The following is a 21,652-nucleotide window of genomic DNA, read 5'->3' as shown; positions in this document are numbered from 1 at the left end:
CAAGCTCATTTTCAATATATTCTTCCTCATTTGACGCTGGTACTATCCATTTTTTATAGACAGTTACTTGCATTTGATAAGGAAGGGTTAGCGTCGAAGCAAGAGTAGCAAATGCATCAACTTTCTTATTCTCTGTTCTACGCACATGTTGAAGGGTTACATCTCTAAGCCATCTTATCAACTTTTGAGCATAATCATGATAAGGGCGCAATTCAGGTATTTTTACCTCATAACTTCCCAAGAGTTGATTAATCACCAATTGAGAGTCACCAAAGACCTGTAAATGTAATTGTTTCATGTCAACGTCCATTTCAAGTCCAAGTATCAGTGCTTGATATTCAGCGACATTATTGGAGCAACATTGTTTTAGAGTAAAAGAGACTGGTAGAATCGCTTCTTGTGAAGTGATGAACACCACGCCAACACCAGCTCCGCCGCGATGTGCACCCCCGTCAAAGTACATTTTCCAAGGAGGCTGAACTTCAATTAACATCGCATCTTCATCAGGAAACTCATCAGTTAACTCCCAATCATTTGGTATAGGATGGTCTGCTAAGAAATCCGCTAGTGCTTGTCCCTTCACGGATTTTTGAGGGATGTACACAATCTCAAATTGTTGGAATTGGAGGTACCATCTTGCTAGTCGGTCACAAAGGACAGATTTTGACATAACAAACTTGATGGAATTTGCTCTAGAAATAAGGCGGACAACATGAGTTTGAAAATAATGCTTCATCTTTTGAAGTGAGAAGACCAGTGCCAAGCATAACTTTTCAATTGGTGAATAATTTAGCTCATTTGGCGTCATCGTTCTACTTAAGTAATAAAGAGCATTTTCTTTGCCTTCACTATTCTCTTGAGCTAACAGGGCTCCTACAGACCTTGCTGCAATGTAGAGTATCAATGGTTTTCCAGGTATAGGGGCTGCCAAAACCGGAGGTTTCGCTAGATATGATTGATACTTTTAAAGGCTTCACTACATGTTTGGTCCCAATTAAAAGGAGCACCTTTCTTCATGAGATGACTGAATGATTGACATCTCCCCGCTAGATTTGAGATAAACCTTCTCAAGTAGGCTAACTTTCCTTGGAGACTTTTTAACTCATGAATATCTCGAGGTTCAGGCATCTTTGATATTGCATCGACTTTGGTTGATCAATTTCAATTCCTCGATGTCTCACAATAAAGCGAAGGAACTCGCTGGAAGTAACTCCGAGGGCACATTTCAATGGATTCATCCTTAGTTGATATCTTCGGAGTAACTCAAACACCACCCTTAAGTCTTTCAAATGATCACCCCTCTTCCTCGACTTTACTACCAAATCATCAACATAACATTCAACATTTTTATGGAGCAAGTCATCAAAGATATTTTGCATAGCCCTTTGATATGTGGTGCCAACATTCTTTAAACCAAATGACATCACTTTGTAACAATAAATACCTTTTGGCGTGCGAAATGCAGTGAGTTCTTTATCTTTTTGTGACATGCGGATTTGATTATATCCAGAAGAACCATCCATGAAAGACATTAACTCATAACCAGTGGTGGCATCAATCATCAACTCTAGAATGGGAAGAGGAAACTCATCTCTAGGGCATGCATTATTTAGATCTCTAAAGTCAATGCAAACTCGAATTTGACCATTCTTCTTTCTCACACAAACAATACTTGAAATCCATGTAGGATATTTGACCTCACGAATAAAGCCTGCCTTAATGAGTTTGTTAACTTCATTTTCTATCAACGGAATCAAGTCTGGTCTAAAATGTCTTTGACCTTGTTTAACAGGACGAGAACCATTTTTGACTGCCAACTGATGGACCGCTACTCTAGGATTCAATCCAGGCATTTCTTTATAACTCCAAGCGAAGACATCTCTATATTCTTTGAGTATACTCATGTAAGCGACTTCTTCATCAATTTCTAGAAACGCACTCAAGTAAGTTGGCTTTGGGTCTTCATCAGTGCCAAGGTTAACTTCCTTCAAAGGATCTATTGTGATCTTTACTCCTTTTTCAAGTGTTGGTGAAGCATCTTTAGCATCTTATGCTTCCAAAAAATCATTGTCATTGACCGATATATGACAACACGAGACAATATCTTCTACCTCTTCCTCAATCTTCTTTTGAGGCAAAGAATTGTACTCATTTTGGATTGTAACATGATTTGAGGAACCTATACTTTCTTCATCTTCCTCGCGCTCTTTGGTGTAAACCACAGTATGAACCTTTGCCTTGAGTTCCTCTTTACAGGAAACCACAAGTTCCACTCGTCGCCTCATCCTAGAAGGAATCAAACTTCTGAAATCCTTTCAAATCAAATGTGAAGTAGGCGTTGTAACTTTTAAATAACTTCTCAGGTTCTTGTTATTATTCTTCAGAGGACCTAACCTCTCAAACACAGAAATTCTTGTTGTTGCTTCACCAAGTCGATCAAAGACGGAAGGCCTTTTATTGGGAGCAGTGACATCATCTTCAAAAGTTATATGATTATTACTGGCCCTTCTTCTGGAAATGCGAATTGGCGGCGATTGGCTATAACCTAGGCCTTCACGCGCTTTCCTAGTTTTATCTTCTGATGGGAGTTTCCCTAGTGCTGATGGGTCACTAGGGTTGTATCCTGCCTTCACAAATAACTTGTAGGCATTGAGATCAAAACCTTCTCTTGTGCGTTTTGTAGGGAGAGCCATATCTAGCACTTGATCTTGAGCGACTGACTTTTCTGGCAATTTTGAAGACAAGTTTATTGCATCAATCCGTCTGATAGGAAAAGTTAGCCCTCTCAATGCATTTTCTTTAAGGTTAGATGATTGATCTTGTTCTTTCTTCGCTTTTGGAACATAGCAAAGACTAGAAGTCAGTTTCTTCTTTGAAGACACGATCTTCCCTTTCATTAAGAATGGGACAAGAGTCTTTAGTGTCAATTTTCACCTTTTCGATATCCGCATCAATTCTTTTGATTATGATCTTATCAATCTTTATTGATTTGACGTCATTGGATTTGACCCTTTTAACTACATAACTTCTCAAATAGAATTTCGCATCCGCAGAGTGTGTCTCCACTTCAGTGAAAGGATTATCATCTGCAACTATCTTTCTTTCAATTCCACCTTCAAGATATTTCAAACATATGTATCCATGCGCTTGATCGCAAATCTTCCATGTGGATCTCTAATATAATAGAGCCTATGGACCTCTACCCGCCTTGATTAAATCCTTGTATCAACAGACGACTTTCACTAAGTTCCCCAGTCGTGATGCCATGTTCCTTCAATATGTGGATAGGCAAAATGTTGACTCCAGATCCTTCATCTATTAAGATTCTATTTATCTTCTTCTCTAGCACATGACCCACCATATACAAAGGACGATTGTGTGGTGTTTCTCCAAATAGAAGATTTTTATCTGTAAATGTGATTTTAGTATCACAGACATGTTCTTCTTGGAAAGAAAGTTCAATATATTTTTCAGAAGATGAAAGAGACATCATTTGAGATTTCCCTTGTTTCTTTTTCTTCTTCCCTAGGAGACACTTTTGGTGAGGATTCACTCGTTGTTCCTTTTTTTACAATAGGAGGCACTTTCATTGTTTGTTCTTTATCCGCATTGAAACATGATGCCTCGACATTGCCTTGAGTAGACTTTCTGTCAAACGAACTTGGCAAGACTTCCTCTAGAGTCACAAGACGTCGAGGTTTTTGGTAGTGATGCACTTCAACCTTTGCCCTTTTGGGGCGCTTGATTGATTTTTGCTTCTCTAATTTCTTCACCATTTATCCTCTAACCGGTTGCTCGGATAATTCTTTTCGTAAGCTTGACTTGTTGCGTCTTCGCCTAGTTACAAGAATCCAACCCTCATCACCATCCATGCAACGTCCTAGTCTACTGGCTCTTCTTCATGCTTTTCAGAGATATATATTTGGACCGGATCTAGTGACCCAAACGTGATAGAGATCTGGTTAGAACTAGCCTTCTCATCATCAAGGATAATTTTATTTTCGTTAGCCAATCGCATCACTCTATCCTTAAAGACAATATTTTTCAAGAGGATGACTCACAAGTCTGTGATACTTGCAATAATTAGGTCATCAGTTTTTCCAGCTTCATCGGGTCGCTTCATCTGTGGCAAGTCAATGAGCTTTAACTCAAGCAATTCATCAAAAATTTCAGAAACGTTAGAATCCAAGAAGGGATACTTTTTTCCTTGCATCTCCCTTAGCGTCGACTTTTGATTTGAACGTGCTTGGAAAGTCGTTCTCACATTTTGTTTTACGCCCTCATTCGTGGTGAACTTTGCGGGTGACACATTTACACTCATGGATTCTTTGTTGTCATTTCTGGGCAGAAACTTGCTCCATCTCTTGGGATCCTGCTTGTCCCTTCCTTTGCGAGGATCATGGACAATAGTCATATCTTTTCCGGCAGATGACATGCTCAACTCCATATCATGAGCGCGAGTAGCAAAATCCTTGAAAGATTTTGGTTTTATTCCTTGCAAGATGTAAAGAAGCTCACAGTGCATTCCTTGAATACACATTTCGATTGCAGAAGCTTCACTAAGCCTGTCATTGCAATTTAGGCTCGCGTTCCTCCATTGATTTATGAAATCTTTGACCGGTTCATCCTTTCTTTGGCGAGTATTCGTGAGTTCTACCATGCTCACCGTGCGCCTTGTGCTATAGAAGCAATTGAGAAACTCATGTTCTAGTTGCTCCCAACTATCAATAAAGTTAGGTTCGAGATCCGTGTACCAATAAAAGGCATTCCCTTTTAGAAAGCGGAAAAACTGTTTGACAAGATAGTCTCCATATGTTCCGGCATTATTACATGTCTCCACGAAGTGCGCGACATGTTGTTTCAAATTTCCTTTTCCCTCAAATTGTTGAAATTTGGGAGGTTGATAACCAGCAGACATTTTAAAGTTATCAATCCTAGCAGTGTATGGCTTAGCATACATATGAGAAGACTTGGTGGAGACTTCATACTTATCTTTGATAGTGCCTTCAATAAACTCCTTCAAGCGATCGAGTGGGATCATTCCATCAGAAGAAACTGGCATCTTTTTAACAAACAGGGCTGTCTTAGCAGGATCTTCGTTTTCTTGAACTTCAATGCCCTTTCCAGGTGCATGGCTCGCATCTCCATCTAAAAGTCCTTCTATCCTGTCCATCAACTTGTCAATTCGAGATTCTTGGTGTTGTACATGCTTCGTCAATCCTTTAACCAACTTCGTCAGATTTGCGAGTTGTTCCCCAAGAGAGGAAGCAGAGACACCATCTTTTGCATGATCATCGGAGATGCAGGAGAGTAACATGGATTGTCGCATAATTTAATTTTCAGTGGACTCACGTTATGCGATATACGTGGAGATGATTCATAAGTTGAATCACAGTTCTCCCTTGTGGTAGAGTTCTTGGAACCAGATTGCTCAAGTGATCTTTTCAGCAACACTACTTCCTCCTTCTAAAGCATTTGTGGAGGAACTTGCTCCTTTTTGGAATCGAAGACCCCAAAACAGGAGTTGATGCAGGCGACACTTGAAGCGTTTGTTGTCCTAGTGTAGCAGCCTTGCTTCTCGTAACAGCTCCAAAACATCCAAAGGTAACACCAAGCATGTCTTCAACTTCAGTAGATAACTTGGAGCTAGTGACCTTAGAGGTGGTTGATCGAGAGTTGTTGTTCATGGAAGTCATCTCGATATTCTTTGACGTTTGAAAAGTTGAGATGAGAGGTAGAGATTGTACCACTGGGCGTGCTAGAATTTGTAGACAATAAAATTCGCGTCGAGAAAATAATAATCAAGAATGGAAATTATTGCAACAATCAATTTTATTATTTCAAATTCAAGTGTTACAATCTCTATAATTCCTCTGAATTCGCCTTTTCAAATATAAATTCAAGGGTTTTAAAGCTTGTTCTTGAATCTATGATGAACTTGAACTTGAACTTTATCTTGATCTTGACTTTTATTTGAATTCAAGGGCTTCGAGCTTGTTCTTGAATTCGGTGGTCTTGATCTTGATCGTTCTTGAACTTGAATGCTTGAATTCTTAAACTTGTAGCTTTGTAGAGAATTAAATGGCGTTTGTACCACAGAGTTTCTCTAGCTTCTTGTTTAGAATTTTCTGTCTCTTTTCTGAATTATGAGGACCCCTATTTATAGTATTAGAATAGAGGAGTTGCGATTGGAATAGGATTCCGTTCAACCAATTAGATTTAAGTGACATGGAATTTGGTCTTTATGGAGCGGGCTTGTTATGGTTTTCTTATTTGACTTGGCATGCCACATCATCTGCACACGTGGCGTCAAGATGGGCTGTAGAATGAGATGGGATTGGGGTTAACAAATTGGGTTCATCCAATGTAGCCCAAATCAATTAATTTAGACTTTAATTAAAGGGTAACTTTCACATATAGCAAATAAAAAAATCATATTTGTATGCTATAGCAAAGTTTGCATAATTGCGCCATAGCAAACATAGAAATTATATAATTCGCTATACATATACAATTGAAGCAAATTGCATAAAACGAAGTGTATAAAACAAGAAAGAGAAAGACACTTGGGCAGAGAACTGTATAAAAACGAAGTGTATAAAATGAATTGTATTATTATAAGTGTATAAAACGATTATATACAATATGAATTTGTATAAAATGAGAAAGAAAGACAAAAGAGACTTGACAAGGAATATACAATTGAATTGAATTGTATAAAACGAGAAAGAGAGAAATTAGATACAATTTGAAAATTGTATAAAACGAGAAAGAGAGAAAGACAAAAGAAACTGGGCATGAGAGTATTTTTATTGTATAATTATAAGTGTATAGGATAAAAATATATGTACTTCCATGTGTGTATACAATTTTCTCACGCTTTATACAAACAGAAACACAATTTATACATTTCGCTTCTATTTGTATAAGTGAGAAAGGCGAGGGTGGTGAGCGAGGTCTGAGAGACTGGCGAGCGAGATCTGGAAGAGGGTGAGAGAGGGGAACAAAAATATATGTATTTATACAATTTTCTCTGCTTTATACAATTAGAAACAATTTTTATATACACTTGTGTTTGTATTAAAAGTGAGAAAGCGAGCGAGAGATTGGACGAGAGTGGCGATTGAGGATTGGACGAGAGTGGCGCCTGATAATATTTTGTAAACGTTTGCTATGGAGCACAATTAAATCAAACCCTAGCTACTCCATTTATTTTAGGTTATTAGTTTGCTATTATATACAATTTCCCTTAATTAAATCCATATTTATTGGTCTTAAATATTTAACTCAATTATATCAATCCACAATATTCATTTGGATTAATATATTTATGAATTCAATATAATCCGGATCATTTTATAAATTTATATTTAATAAATTTTAAATGATTACAACACTATCTATTTTTACATAGATATGAAATTTCTGACTTATCAATTGAAGAAATTCATTATGTAAGTTCAAAAATTATAATTACTTTCATGTTCAAGCGTAATTTTTTTTTGAATATGTTAATTTTTTTTAAAGATTTTCTCCTAAGACATTTATCACAATAGAATAATCTATACAACTTAAATGTTCTTTTCATTACAAATTATCTTTATATATATACTCTTATTTTCTTCTCTATTTTTCTTCTAATGTTGATTAAAATATCAATGATTTATTATTTCATGAATAATTCATTATTTAGAGTTTCTTGAGTTATGTGATAATGACAAATAATCAATTCATGAAATATTACTAATGTTTTTTTAAAAACCTATTTTTTATTATTTTTAATATATAGACATTTGTAAAAAATTATTTGCAAATACCTAGTATTCTAATAAATTTACAAGCTACTTCAAATAATAGAAAGCGGCCACTTTTTGAAAAAAAACACACACACACATCGCCAAACAATTATGTAGTCAGTGGAAAAAAACTCCAGCATGGGAAGAAGACGAAAATCTAGAATATAATTAATTTCTATTTTAAATATGAAATAACAGAAAAATAATAAATAATAATTTTATCTATTATAAAATATATTTAAAAATTTTGACACGATTTTATCAAAGACCTTCATGCATATCAAACGTAACTTTGATCAAAATTATTGTACAATATAAATTTTAGAATTTTTTTTATATTCCAAAAATATATATGTAATCAAGTGAACATTATAAATACTGAATCATTATAAATGATAGTTTATTATATTCCTTCAAATATACTCTAAATATTACAGGGTATGCAATCTTTCATAAATTTGGTAGTATAACATTAATTTCTGTCAATTGAAATATTTTTCAACTTTTCCCCATTGTTTTTTCTTTAAAAAGAAAATCAAGATAGTTGTAATTAATTAAAAATAAATAAATAAATTGATGCCCTCTATGGGTGACACGTATAGGACAACTGTGGAGAATATGGAAAAGTGGAAAAATGAATCACCGAAATGAATGTGAACAAAATCCTCATTTCCATTATTTTTTTTCCATAAAGACGAATATAGGAAGCAATTCAGTTCATCAATTTTTTGTAGGTATGTATGATGTTCTTTTCCTTGCTTGTGTATTTTAGTTTTTTCATGAAATCAAATCATGTCAATTCAAATTAAAGGATGAAATGATGACTTGAACTTGTGTTGAATTAATTTTAGACCATTTTAAATATCCTTAAAATAAATAGAACAAGCATGTACAATAAAAAGAAAATTGGGTTCTCTGTGAAAACCGAGCATTTTATTATCTTACGATGATCATTTAGGTGTGAGTCAAAAATACTCCATAAAGTCATGAGTTGGTTAATAACTTTTTGTTTCGTTTCTTTAGAAAGAAGTTATTTTAGAATTAATTATTTGTTTAGTTGAAAATAAGTTATGTCAGAATTAATTATTTATTTTATTGAAAATAAGTTAATTCAAAATTAATTATTCGGAGTTAAAAATAATTTATCTCACCATTATTTTAATTATGACAAGCAATGAATTATAAAAAATTTATCTCATCAGTATTCAGCTATTTTATCAATTGACTTAATTTTGATCTTTTTAACTCAGCTCATTTTAAAATTGGGTTGATATCACTAGAACAAAAATAATTATAATTTTTAACGACAATAAATATACACACTATTTATTGACATTAGTTAATGAGACATCAGATTCAATGCCTTAGTTTTATAGTTTTAGTGTCGAACTGTTAAAATATATTGTTATTACTAATTGTTTCTTTAAAAAAAAAAATATTTAACAATAATTAAACAATCAATTATTGTTGGTGTTGAGTATGCTGCCCATATTGACTCCTTGGTGTAAGCATAGGGGCGGTGCTAGTGTTTGTGTTAATAGGAATAAATTATTTAATTGAGATAGCAATAACGAAAAGAAGTAAAATTTCAAATGCACAAGCTTCAAATCTTGGGTGGGTAAGCACTTGCAACTTTTGCATTTTTGAGCTTTGTAGATGTCAAACACATCATGAATGAACTTGTTAATAAAACACATGATTTTTTTTTGTTGGCAAATCTCGTGTAAATTTTGGTGATATTTGAATGTGATTGTTTTTCAGTGTGCAGAGTGGAAAAACATGGCTTCGAGACAAGAAACTAAGAAAGGAAGAGCTGAAGCAGGTGCACAGAAAGCAGCGGATGAACTTCATGACGTAAATAAGGCTACGAGTGAAAAAGGTAGCACGATGCACGAAGAACCGCCATTCAATCAAGGGCATGATCAGGGCAGTGCTGGAGTAATTGGAGGTATATTTAAGTCGGTTAAAGACACGATTACTAGGAAGGCTCATGACATATCCGACACGACAAGAGAAAGTGAGGATGTTGCAGCACAGAAGATTCATGGACAAAATGAGGGACCAAAGGTGAGATCTTAGTTGTTTTTGCTTCGTGATTTGTTCTCGTTAAACAATAATGAAGAAATAAAGGACTTGAAACAATCTGTTTACTGTGCAGGAACTATATGAAGAAACAGAGGACAATGCAAGGAAAATGATGCAACAACTTAAGCTCAAAGAGGAAGGAATCCACGATGAGGCTCGACAAAGAGCTGAGGCCGATAGAGAAACAGCAGCGGCTAGGTGACACTATTTTCTAATGTCTGGTTAATTTTAATGTTTATGCAACGATATAATGACATTTGGTGTTAAATCTAGTTTTTGATTTTTATGTATATGGCTTGGGCCACAACAATAATGTATTTAGCTGGACTTGTTGAACCCCTTCCAGCTCTAATCATTTGTGCTGAAATCATATTACTAAGTCACCATTTTGTTTTCGTATGTTGAACAGGGGAAGCGCGGCAAAAAAGAATATCTATAGTGCAATGGGGAATCTAACAGGTTCCATCAAGGAGAAGTTAACAATGCCAAGTGACATAGTAGAGGAGACGCGCGCAGCACGTGAGCTGGGTGGACCGAAGAGGGGTATGAGGACGGATGTGGATGAGGGGACTCCTGTTGCTCGATCAGGTTTCGTTTTCACAACTGCGAGGGATGACACAAGTTCATAGGCAAAGATTTTAGCTTATAGAATGTAATTAATGTACAGGTGTTCGTTATCTCTTGTATTTAGAACAATAAAAAAATAAAGATTTACTGTATGGCCTGATATTTTCAGGTAAAGATCTTACAAAGCTTAACCTTTATGTATAAGTGAGTCTTTATCAAGTATTCTCTTATTTAAAGGTAAAGAAGTGAAGTGATGGTTTTGGGTTGGAAAATACCGGTTCTATGTAAGTCTTTTTTTGGTATCTTTATGTAATATTGCAACCTTTAGTATGAACAGTGACTAAGCAATAATGGTAGGAATTGAAGTATACCTATTTTTATTTGGAGTTAGCAAATTGCAGTTTTTAATGATTTGATAAACTGAAAGGACATGATTCTTTGAAGGATCAATCTTATTGCTTTCGAGAAGTATTCTTCTCAACAGTAACAAGGACCTAATAGAGCTGCTTGTTTCTTTGTTGTCTTGGGTTTTTACTCGGTGCTTAGATTGTAAATTTATTCCTGAGCTATAGAGGAATTAGATAGTTTGTTTCTTTCAATCAAAAGTCTTAGGTCAGTTAAAGTTTATATATGTAAATGACCTCCCCCTCTATGCCTTGCGGTAATGATTCCTCTGGCATTACGAACTTACCACAACGACGCTGTCCATAGATCAAATTATTTTGTGGATTGGATTTCACTTGACTGTCTACGGTTCCATTGCGTGTGTTCGGGATAAAAGTTTTGTATAAATGTATCGCCATGCTATTAAGAGGCAGCTGTTGCTGTTTAGTCAATTCTAAGTCGTCTAGAGGTAGAAGTAGGTGGTTTAGTAGGCAACCGTGTGTTGTTTGGTGAATTCTAAGTTATCTAGTGTTGGTAGATTAGTGGGGTATATAGTTATTGTTTAGTTGCTCTTTTTGTAGTAAGGTTGCTACATCGAGGGGAAGGGATTAAAGATAAATTCCTAGGTTGCAAGCAATTGTAATATGAATTTTTACTTTATTTGACAGAAATGAAGTTCAGATTGAAAAACATGTGAGGACAGGTCGTGATTTTCACCGTGAGTGAGTGAGGGGTTTCCACGTAAAGTGATTGTGTTGCTTTACTTCGTGTTTATGCTTCCATTATTGTTCTTAACGTGTCAAGGGAATTGGTCCATTGACTGTTAGTGGACGCATACATATTAACGTTGGTATCAAAGAAGGTTCTCTCTATCTGGTTAACAGCAAGAGAGCTTTACGTGAAAGAATGGCTGCTCTACTTAACTTGGAAAAAGGACAATCGACTACAAGATCATCTCGTTTCAATGGCCAATTCTATAGTTGGTGGAAAACGAGAATGCATAACTTTTTCACGGCTAAGGACAATGAGTTGTGGGACATTGTGTTAGATTGTCCCCTTATACGTACAACAGAGTGAAGGAAGGTGAAATAACTAAAGTCATTTCAAACTATCAACAGTATAATGAAGTTGATCGTAAAAAAGATCGAAAAAATTACAAAGCCAAAAAGTTGATTGTGTAGGATAGGTGCTGAAGAAATACAACTGTATTGCCGCATGTGAATCAACAAATGAGATATTTAGGATTGCCTCACTGAGGCACTAAGCAAGTGAAAGAATCAAAGGTAGAGATACTAACTACCACATACGAGAACATCACTATGAAACAGGGAGAGATATTCCATGAAATGAGTACAAGATTTGCTTCCATCATGAATGAGCTACGATCATCGGGAGAACTTGTTCATCCAAGCAAACAAGTCAGGAAGATTCTTCGAGTTTTTCCAAATACTTGGTCAAACTAGGTTGATGTTATTACTGAGGCCTAGGACCTAAAAGTACTCACAATGGGTGCCCTAATTGGAAGTCTTCAAACACATGAAATGAATAAAAATCAAAATATGTCAAAGAAGGAAGTGAAAAGGATAAACCTCTTTCCTCAAGGTGGCATCAGAATATACATCTGATGAAGAAGAAGAAGAAGAAGACATGCTTACGTCACTAGCTACGACATTCCAGAAAATACTGAGAAAACTTGGAGGCTTCTGAAAAGGTGGAGTTTCCGTTACGACAGCAAATGCAAATGATCTGTGTCACAAGTGTGGCAAACTAGGGCGCTTCATCAGAGATTTCTTTATGACTAAAGTCGAAAAAAGAGACCACCCAAGACCTGGAGAAGATGAAGGCAGGAGAAGGGACCCGATCTCCGACATAAAAGAAAGAAGACCTGCTAGTGACTATGTTGTAAAGAAGGACCTTGCTGTCTGGGGAGGCTCCTCAAGTGATTCAAATCAATCAGGACATCCTAAAGACGTATCCATGCTCATCATCAAAGATGATGAAATTTTGTTCAACACCATGTTTGCCGTCACGGAAAAATCTGATGATGATGAAGAAGCTGAGGAAGAGGTAACACTTTGAAAATGATGAGTGAAAATTGTGGTAGAGGAATGGAGAAGCTAGCAACATACAACTAGAGCTAGAAACTCGCCTCAATAATGCTGAAACTAAACTTGCACTGTCCTTGGAGAGAAACAATCAAATGGAGACGGATCTGGTCCGTCTTAAAGAACTTGAAAAATCCATGAGATTGGCAAGTTTTTCTAAGCTACTTTCTAGTATCACTAGTAAAGCCAAAGCAGTTGGAAAGGGTTAGGTAGTCTGAACATTAATCCTCCCTATAATCCTCACAACAATTTTTTGTGCCTTCGCTATGGCCACAATGGCCACTTGAAGAAGGATTGTTGAACCTTTAAGGGTCCCTATAAAACCTTTCTCCCTACACCACTCAGGAAACTGCACAGAATAAGGGACCTGCTCCCACTACCAGAACTTCCAAAAAAAATAAGATTGTGCTACCTCATTGGACAAGAAATCACTTTATCATGCCTCTATTTGTATACTTGGGACTCAAATTGAAATAGGTTCCCAATTCTCACAAGTGATCTTTGTTGCTGGGAGTGGATGAAGTGGCAGTTATGTTGGTTCATGGATAGTAGATGTTCAAAGCATATGAGTGGAAGAAATGAGAACTTCCTATCATTCAAGGCACTTCAAGGGGGAGGTGTCTCTTTTGGAAATGGAAAGAAGGGTTATATTCTTGGAGATTGGAGAACTGGAAAATCGTTGGAACACTCTATCGAGAATGTGTACTACGTGAGTGGACTGAAATATAGTCTTCTCAATGTGTCTCAAATATGTGACAAGGGAAATAAGGTAAAGTTTCAATCAGAAAAATGCATCGTTACCAATCTAGTACAAAAGGATGATCTAACATGTCTTAGTGCTCAAAGTAAGAATGCTAATAGAAGGCCCAGTCATGTGAGCTCCTTTATACTGAACAAACTTGTTTGCATGGACCTCTTCATGGCTTTAAAGTTCATGATTACAAGGTGTGTGATGCATGTGTCCAACGAAAACAAATTAAACCAGACCCTCCTTTAAGTCAAAGAAGCAAGTCAGTTCATCAAGACCTCTCAAACTAATCAAATGGATCATTGCGGGCCTATGAGAATCAGATTTGAGGTGGAAGAAGTATATTCTGGTGATTATTGATGGTTATTCAAGGTTCACTTGACTATGATCCTCAAGTCCAAGGAGGAAACATACGACGTGTTGTTGATTTTCATCAAAATGGTTCAGACAAAGTTGAACTGCAAGACTGCTGGGATCAATTCCGATCACCAGCTTCCAAGGTGTCACAAAGTGAAAATTTTGAAATAGATAAGACCATGGGCTATTTCACTCAAAGATTTAAAAAATTCGCGAGTGAACAAGGAGGTTTCATGAATAAAGAAACTAACGACTGTGCTACAAGCTCTAGTAATGTGTGTTACAAGTGTGATCAACCAGGTCACTCCATGAGAGATTGTCCTATGCACAAAGCTGACTGCAAGAAAGTTAAAGTCAAAGAGCGGGACCAGGTCCATCCCAAGATAAGTAGGAGAGAACCTTTTTTTTTTGGCAGTGAAAAGGGATATGACTGCATGGGAAGATTACTCGAGTGATTCAGATGACTCTGAGCACTCTAATGATGCTTTCATGGCAAAGTTTAACAAGAAAGATGCTTATGAAAAGGTCTTATTCAAATGAGAACTTGAATACTCTTCCTCTAGTAAATTGAGAAAACTAGCTCTTGTATTACTTAATTTGATAAGAAAGTTGAAGACTGAAGGTAAACTCGTCAACAATAGCCTAGACATATCTCAAGATTAAAAAATTGCTTTAGTTGCCCGAATATCTGATATTGAAAATCAAATGATTGTTCTAGAAGCTGAAAATCAAGATTGGAAGGAAAAGATAAAAGGGGTGACTACCTTAATTTTTAAGGGAAAGAACATGGAAAACATCTTGCACCTGGAGCTTGGAAATAAGAGGCATACTTCTAAGATGAATATTGAATTGACTTTAGAAGGAAATCTTGTGTTGGAGAGTAACCTGATCCATGTAAAAGAGGAATCTAAAAAATTCTGAAAATGGAAAAATTTCTCCAAGATTCTTACAGATCTATTTTGTCAAGGGAATAACAGTAGAAGAGGGCTGAGCTGTGAGAAGATATATCCCCCATATAATTGTCAATTGACATAGCAGACAACATCTTCCCCTATCCTTCTTCTTTGCAACATTACTGACTTTCCAAACGGATGAACACCTTTCACAAACCTAGCATTGCCCTCACTCATAATCATGATCCCATCTAAATGTGAAAAAGGTACAAACTGGAAATTTCTCAGAAAATCAATACCAAGTATCATCTCAAAATCTCCTAACGGCATCACCATTAAGTTACATTTTCCCACCCAACTTCTAATTACATAGACACTCCATAAGCCATACCCACAATGGATTGTGACTTCACATTCACTGTTTTGAAGTAGAAAGGACTTTTAGTCAACTTAAGCCCCAATTCCGCAACACTATTAACATCAATAAACGTATGAGTAGCCCTTGTATCAACCATAGCCATCACACATTTTTCTTTTATCTTCATTTCCAAATGAATCAATGAAGCATGTGGATTTGAAGTCTTAGACGTTCCCTCAACATCATTAACCAATGTAATATGATTGAAAGACAAACCTAATGGATTGGCAATAGCAACAACAACTTTCTCTCTTTCTTCATCCTGATTCATTTTTCCAGCAAGCAAAGCATTCACTCTTTCCTTGTTTGGACAAGACTTAGTCAAATAAGGACTACCACAAGTCCGACAACCTTTCGAGTTGCCATCCTTGTTCTTTGACTTGTTTTCTTTATTTCCTTCCTTCATTGGTGCCTTCCCCTTGTCATTAGCATAGTGTTTACGATTCTCCCTTTTTAAGTCTCCTTTATTCTCACCCTTTTTCTTGGATTTTGAAGTAGAAAGGACCTAACGAATCAACAACAACAATTGCCCTTGGCAAATCCTTGACATTCTTCCTTCGAAGTTTGTTTTGAGTCCAACCTTGCATACCCGAAATGAAGTTATGTAATTTATCCTCATCAGACATGTTTTGAATGTGTAACATCACAAAGGTAAATTCATTAATATAATCCCGCACTGAACCCATCTTCCTTAGTCTTTTCAACTTGTCCCTTGCAAGCCAAGAGGCGTTGCTAGGAAGAAATTGATCACGCATTTTCTTCATCAATTTATCCCACGTATCAATTCTGGATCTCCCAGCACTTACATCATCTGATTTCGAGTCCTCCACCAAAGTTTAGCATCACATGTCAAATACATTGTAGTAATGTTCAACTTGTTCATTTAAGGCACCCTTGCAATTGTAAAACATTGTTCCATATCCCAGATGAAGTTTTCTAGTTCATTAGCACTCCTTGCGCCTCCAAAGGCTTTAGGTTTCGAAATTTTAACCTTAGATGATTCCCCACGAGTTGAACTTAACGCTACCCAGGTCCGTCTTAACAACTAGGCCACCAAAGCCGTCGCTTGGGGCCCCCCAATTTTTTAAAAAAGTACTTATACATATTACTTAAAATTATATGAATGTTTAATTTTAAAAAATAAAACATGTAAGAAGTATAAAAAAACAAAATAGCCGTTAGTTTTCCCACTTTTCTAAGTGAATGAAATATTTTATGAAAATAATTTTCTTAAGTGGAAAATTGTGTTTTCTTATTTATCTCTGAAAAAATTGGTCTTATATTATTATTTACCTTATACTCATCTTTTTTTATTTTCTATTTAACTATTTTTATTTTCAATGTTGAACTCTCTCCAAAAAAGTTGATATATTGTTGCTTACAAGTCAATAAGAACAAAATTTGCTTTTGAGTGTCTTCTTCAAAATATTAGAAGTGTAACAAGCAATCATTATAGTGAAGGAATGCAAGAGTATTTCAATATTATTGTATCAACTTATCAAATTTGTGAGCCAAGTTTTATTATTCTAACTTAATTTTTTAATTTCTCTTGAACTTTTGTCATTGTAGATAATCTTAATTAGTAAGTATATATAAGCTTGAACAGCTAACGTGAGCCAACTGACGGAATGGCGAGAGGAAGAAAGAAAAAGGAAGCACCCAAGGTGGTAGTGACGCTGGGAAGGGTGGAGAATACAGATCTGGGAAGCAAAATACGAATGGATGATAAGGCTGGGCAGGAATCAATGGAACAGTGGCCACCTCTTCCAACGAAGGAGGTAACCATCAACACTATTGAAGTAACACTAAAGGAAGTGAATGGAAACAATGAATCTCAAGTAGAAACAAGAAGCAAGCAAGTTAGTGACATCCAAGACCCAAAGGAAGCAGAGCCGGAAAAGAAATGGGTAAATTTCTTCAACTCAAGTAGGCTGTCAGCTAAAGGGATGAACCTGAGCTACATAACCCCTGTCATGAAGAATGGCAAAAAAGTAATTGAGTTGAAGAAGGAATAGATTGACAAAGCAACGGAGGAGTGGAAACAAGCCCTTATTCTCTATGTTGTAGAGGAATCGCCTACCATAGCTGCGATGAAAAAGTACATAGCTTTACAAGTTAATACTGTGAGTAAACCTAATGTATATTATTATAATGACGGATATTTCTTAGTGCGATTTGCTAATATGGGTGATAGAAACAAAGTGTTGTATTCAGGACCACATATGCTAAATAATCGACCCATTATAGTGAAGGTTTGGAGTCCTGAATTTGATTTCAACAACGAAGTGTTAAAGACAGTTACGATTTGGGTGAAATACCCAAATCTGCCTCTGAGTTGTTGTAGTATGGATTCGTTGAGCAGGATAAGTAGTGGCTTAGGATAACCATCATATACAGATAAATGCACAACTAAGGTCGATCAAATATCTTTTGCTCGAGTTTTGATTGAAATGGATGTAGCCAGGGGACTTCCTAAAAAGCTGAAAGTTGAAGAGCCAAATGGCAGAGTGTTTGAAAAAGTAGTACAATATGAATGAATACTAGAGTACTATACTAAATGTATGCAAGTTGGGAATAAATGTCATGGGAAAGAAGTGATGAAAGTGCAAGAAAGGAAAATAGATAAATGGCAACATAAGTTGAATACAGGGGAAGCAGAGGTACCAAAAATCAAGGAACAAGTAGCAGCACCTCGAGGGGAGACATGGAAGCAAACACCATCAAAGGCTGCTGGAAAAAATGCCAGTAAACCACAGGATATGCAGATGATAATGCAAAATAGGTTTGAGAATATGCCTGTATATGAACAAGAAAGTACAAGTTTGCAGAATTATCGACAAATGCACACGGAGGGTAAAGGAAATGAACCGAATACAAGGGCTTATGCAGCTAATCACGTGGAACATTAGAGGACTAAATAAGCCTTATAAATAGAAGGAATTAAAGTTGTTTATGAGGGAGAATAATGTTAGTATTATAGCTATATTAGAGCATAAAATAAAGGAAGGCTTAGCTAATTAAATAATTCAGAAAGTTGCACCAGGATGGAGATCTGAGGGGAACTATGCTCATACTACCAAGGGTAGAATTTGGATATTATGGGATCCTAAGTATGTGGACTGTGTAGGGGGAAGCAAGACTGCTCAATATATACAAACAAACATAAAATTAAAGGAAGTGGAATGGAGTTTGTGTTTGTGGCAATCTATGGATTACATACTATTCATGATAGATTGGGTTTGTGGGAGGATCTAAGGGTTTTGGTAGGTACATCTCAAGGTCCCTGGTTATGCATGGGAGATTATAACGCAATATTGCAAAATGAAGACAGACCACAAGGTAGTCAAGTACAAGATATGGAGGTAAAAGATTTCAAAGAATTTTTTAGAGACACTGGTATGTGTGAGTGGAAAACAGTATGGGGTACTTATACTTGGACAAGTAGTCACACTTGTAGCAGGATAGACAGGGCTTTAGTGAACGCAGATTGGATGATACAAAAGCCAATTATGGAGGGTACTATACTTAGATCAGGGGTGTCTTACCACTCTCCTTTGAAGATAGTATTAAATGATATGAGCACTAAGAGATATAAAACTTTCAGATTCTTTAATTGTACTGCAGAACATAAAAGTTTTCTACCATTAGTTATGCAAGTATGGCTAGGAGAGGATAAAAAGAGCATGAGAGAAGTATGGAGGAAACTCAAAAAGGTCACCAGAGCCATCAAAGTGTTGAATAATACATAATTCAAGGGAGTTAGAGACAGGATTTAGAGTATTAGAACAAAACTACAACAAATCCAAAAAGACATGATAGATCACAGTCTGGTGAAAGCTCACAAGGATCAAGAAAAGGAACTAAAACAACAACTAGAGAAGTGGAGTTTAATTGAGGAGAGAGCTGTGAGATAGAAGTCGAGGGTACAATGGTTGAGTTTAGGAGATGCAAACACAAATTATTTCTTTGCTCACATGAAAAACAGGCTGGCACAGAATACTATATCAAGTCTTGCAACTGCGGCAGGTATAACTATACATCCTCAGGAGGCAATTGAGAAAGAAGCTATTACATTTTATCAGGAACTACTTGGCCAGAATGCAACTATATTGCCAAGTGTGGATAGACAAATAATGAAGGAAGGTGGTAGCATTAATAGGGAACAACAATTGAAATTAACAGCTCCAGTCACAAGAAAGGAAGTGGAATTTGCTTTGCAGGGAATAAATAATCTCAAAGCCCCAGGTAGGGATGGAATTAATGCTGTATTTTTCAAGAAGGCTTGGACAGTGATGGGAGATGAGATAGTTAATGTTGTACTAGATTTCTTTGATACAGGGGAAATGTACAAGGCAATCAATTGTAAATGTAACCCTCATTCCGAAGGTGCAGAATCCAACCAAAATCAGTGAGTACAGATCTATATCATGCTGCTCAACATTATAGAAAATCACAGCTAAAGTAATCACTCCTAGGCTAAAACCTGTTAGGGAAACAATAGTGGAACCAAATCAGTCAGCTTTTGTGCCAGGGAGGGCTTTGAATGATAATGTATATTGAGCCATGAATTGATCAAAGGATATGGTAGACAAGGAATTTCTAGGAGATGTAGGATAAAAGTAGATATGAGGAAAGCATATTATTCCTTGGAATGGACATTCTTGGAGCAGATATTGGATGAAGTTCAAATGCCATCTAAAGTCATAAAATAGATCATGCAATGTGTCACCTTATTCACCTATTCCATCCAGGTAAATGGACATAAAACAAAACCTTTTAACGCAAAGAGGTGAGTAAGGAAAGGAGATCCAATGTCTCTTTATTTGTTTGTGCTAGCCATGGATTATCTTACCAGAATCTTAAAGACTCTGCAGGGAAAGCCTGGGTTTCACTCCCATCCTAGGTGCAAAGAAGAAAAAATAGTACAGTTGAGTTTTGCTGATGATTTGCTGATGTTCTGTAGAAGTGATCTAAATTAGTTATGTGTCTTAATAATTGTTTTATGATGTTCTCAAAGGCTTCTGGTTTGGTAGCAAATGTGGAAAAGACTGGTGTGTATTTTGGAGGGGTAAAACAGGAGCACCAAGAAAGGGGATTTTACAAGAATTACAATATGTGAAAGGTGATTTACCTTTTAGGTATCATTGTGTGCCATTGAGTACCAAAAGAGTATCCATAGTACAATGTAAACCTCTGCAGGATAGAATGCATGGACAACTTATCATATGCAGGTAGAGCTCAACTCATCAAGAGTGTGTTATATGCAATTCAATTGTTTTGGGCTCACTATTTTCTCTTCCAAAGAAAGTTATCCAAGCAGTAGAGAATATGTGCAGAAAAATTCTTATGGACAGGGAATATTGAAATATCCAGGAATGCATTAGTAGCATGGGAAAATTGTGTTGGCCAAAAGCAAATGGAGGAATGAACTTTTTGGATGTATATACATGGAACAAAGCAGCAATAGGGAAGTTGATGTGGAACTTATGCCAGAAAAAAGATAAGTTATGGGTTGTGTGGATACATAGTTACTATGGGAAAGCAGGTATATGGAACATACATGCTCCACAAGCTTCTTGGGTGGTACAAAGAAAACTGAAGGCTGCAAAACAGTTACAAGAGGCAGGAATCACTGAGGAAGACATAAGGAGCATGACACAATACAAAATTAGTAAAATATACAGGCATATGAGAGGTACAAAAGAGAAGGTAGAATGGAGAGCACTAGTGTGGACAAATTCTGGAGCTCCAAAATGGCTATTCATCATGTATCTGGCAGTAAATGGTAGACTTGCAATAAAGGATATCGAAAAAATGGGGGATTCTACAAGTATTAACTTGTCCCTTATGTCAACAAATGGATAAAGATCATGATCATATTTTCTTCCAATATGCATATGCAGAAGAAATGTGGAGGGGTATACTGCAGTGGCAAGGCATAACAAGAAGTGCAATGAATTGGATTAATGAGATACAATGGGCGGTGAAATACATGAAAGGATGAAGCAGTAGGACACTTGTGTATAGTATGACAATGGAAAGCACCATTTATCATATTTGGTTAGAGTGTAATGCTAGGATATTTCAACAAAAACATCAGGCAACAGGATGCTTGATCAGAAGGATAATTCAAGAAATCCATGGGAGAGGTATAAGGTATCCTAGAATAGCTACTAGATTATGCAATTTGAATAACTACCCATAAGAATAGCTAGTAGATATGGAAGTTGGTTTAGCAAGGATGGAGCTTATGTCCATACCGGCTAATTTTCTTGTTCTGCAACGTTTACCTGGTAAAT

At 36.3% G+C, this 21,652-nt stretch overlaps 1 protein-coding gene across 1 annotated transcript; it reads left to right on the top strand.

Moving 5' to 3' along the window:
• The first annotated feature begins 9,563 nt into the window (after window positions 1-9,563).
• Window positions 9,564-10,647, top strand: LOC107004287 (embryonic protein DC-8-like). The gene is made up of 3 exons (XM_027913249.1): window positions 9,564-9,863; window positions 9,955-10,079; window positions 10,291-10,647. Exons 1-3 carry the CDS (start codon window positions 9,576-9,578, stop codon window positions 10,508-10,510), a joined length of 633 nt encoding a protein of 210 aa, XP_027769050.1. The 5' UTR covers window positions 9,564-9,575; the 3' UTR covers window positions 10,511-10,647.
• The last annotated feature ends 11,005 nt before the right edge of the window (window positions 10,648-21,652 follow it).

The sequence above is a fragment of the Solanum pennellii genome, chromosome 11 (assembly GCF_001406875.1).
Source record: "Solanum pennellii chromosome 11, SPENNV200".
NCBI classification, from domain to species: Eukaryota; Viridiplantae; Streptophyta; class Magnoliopsida; order Solanales; family Solanaceae; genus Solanum; species Solanum pennellii.
Note: the sequence above shows the minus strand (reverse complement) of the source record. Positions and strands in the feature narration are given on the sequence as shown.

Excerpts from the sequence above, each read along its gene's own strand:
- LOC107004287 (XM_027913249.1), top strand. The coding sequence starts at position 9,576 with ATGGCTTCGAGACAAGAAACTAAGAAAGGAAGAGCTGAAGCAGGTGCA. Across the intron at positions 9,864-9,954 it reads GACAAAATGAGGGACCAAAG|GAACTATATGAAGAAACAGA; the intron begins GTGAGATCTTAG and ends TTTACTGTGCAG. Across the intron at positions 10,080-10,290 it reads AGAGAAACAGCAGCGGCTAG|GGGAAGCGCGGCAAAAAAGA; the intron begins GTGACACTATTT and ends TATGTTGAACAG.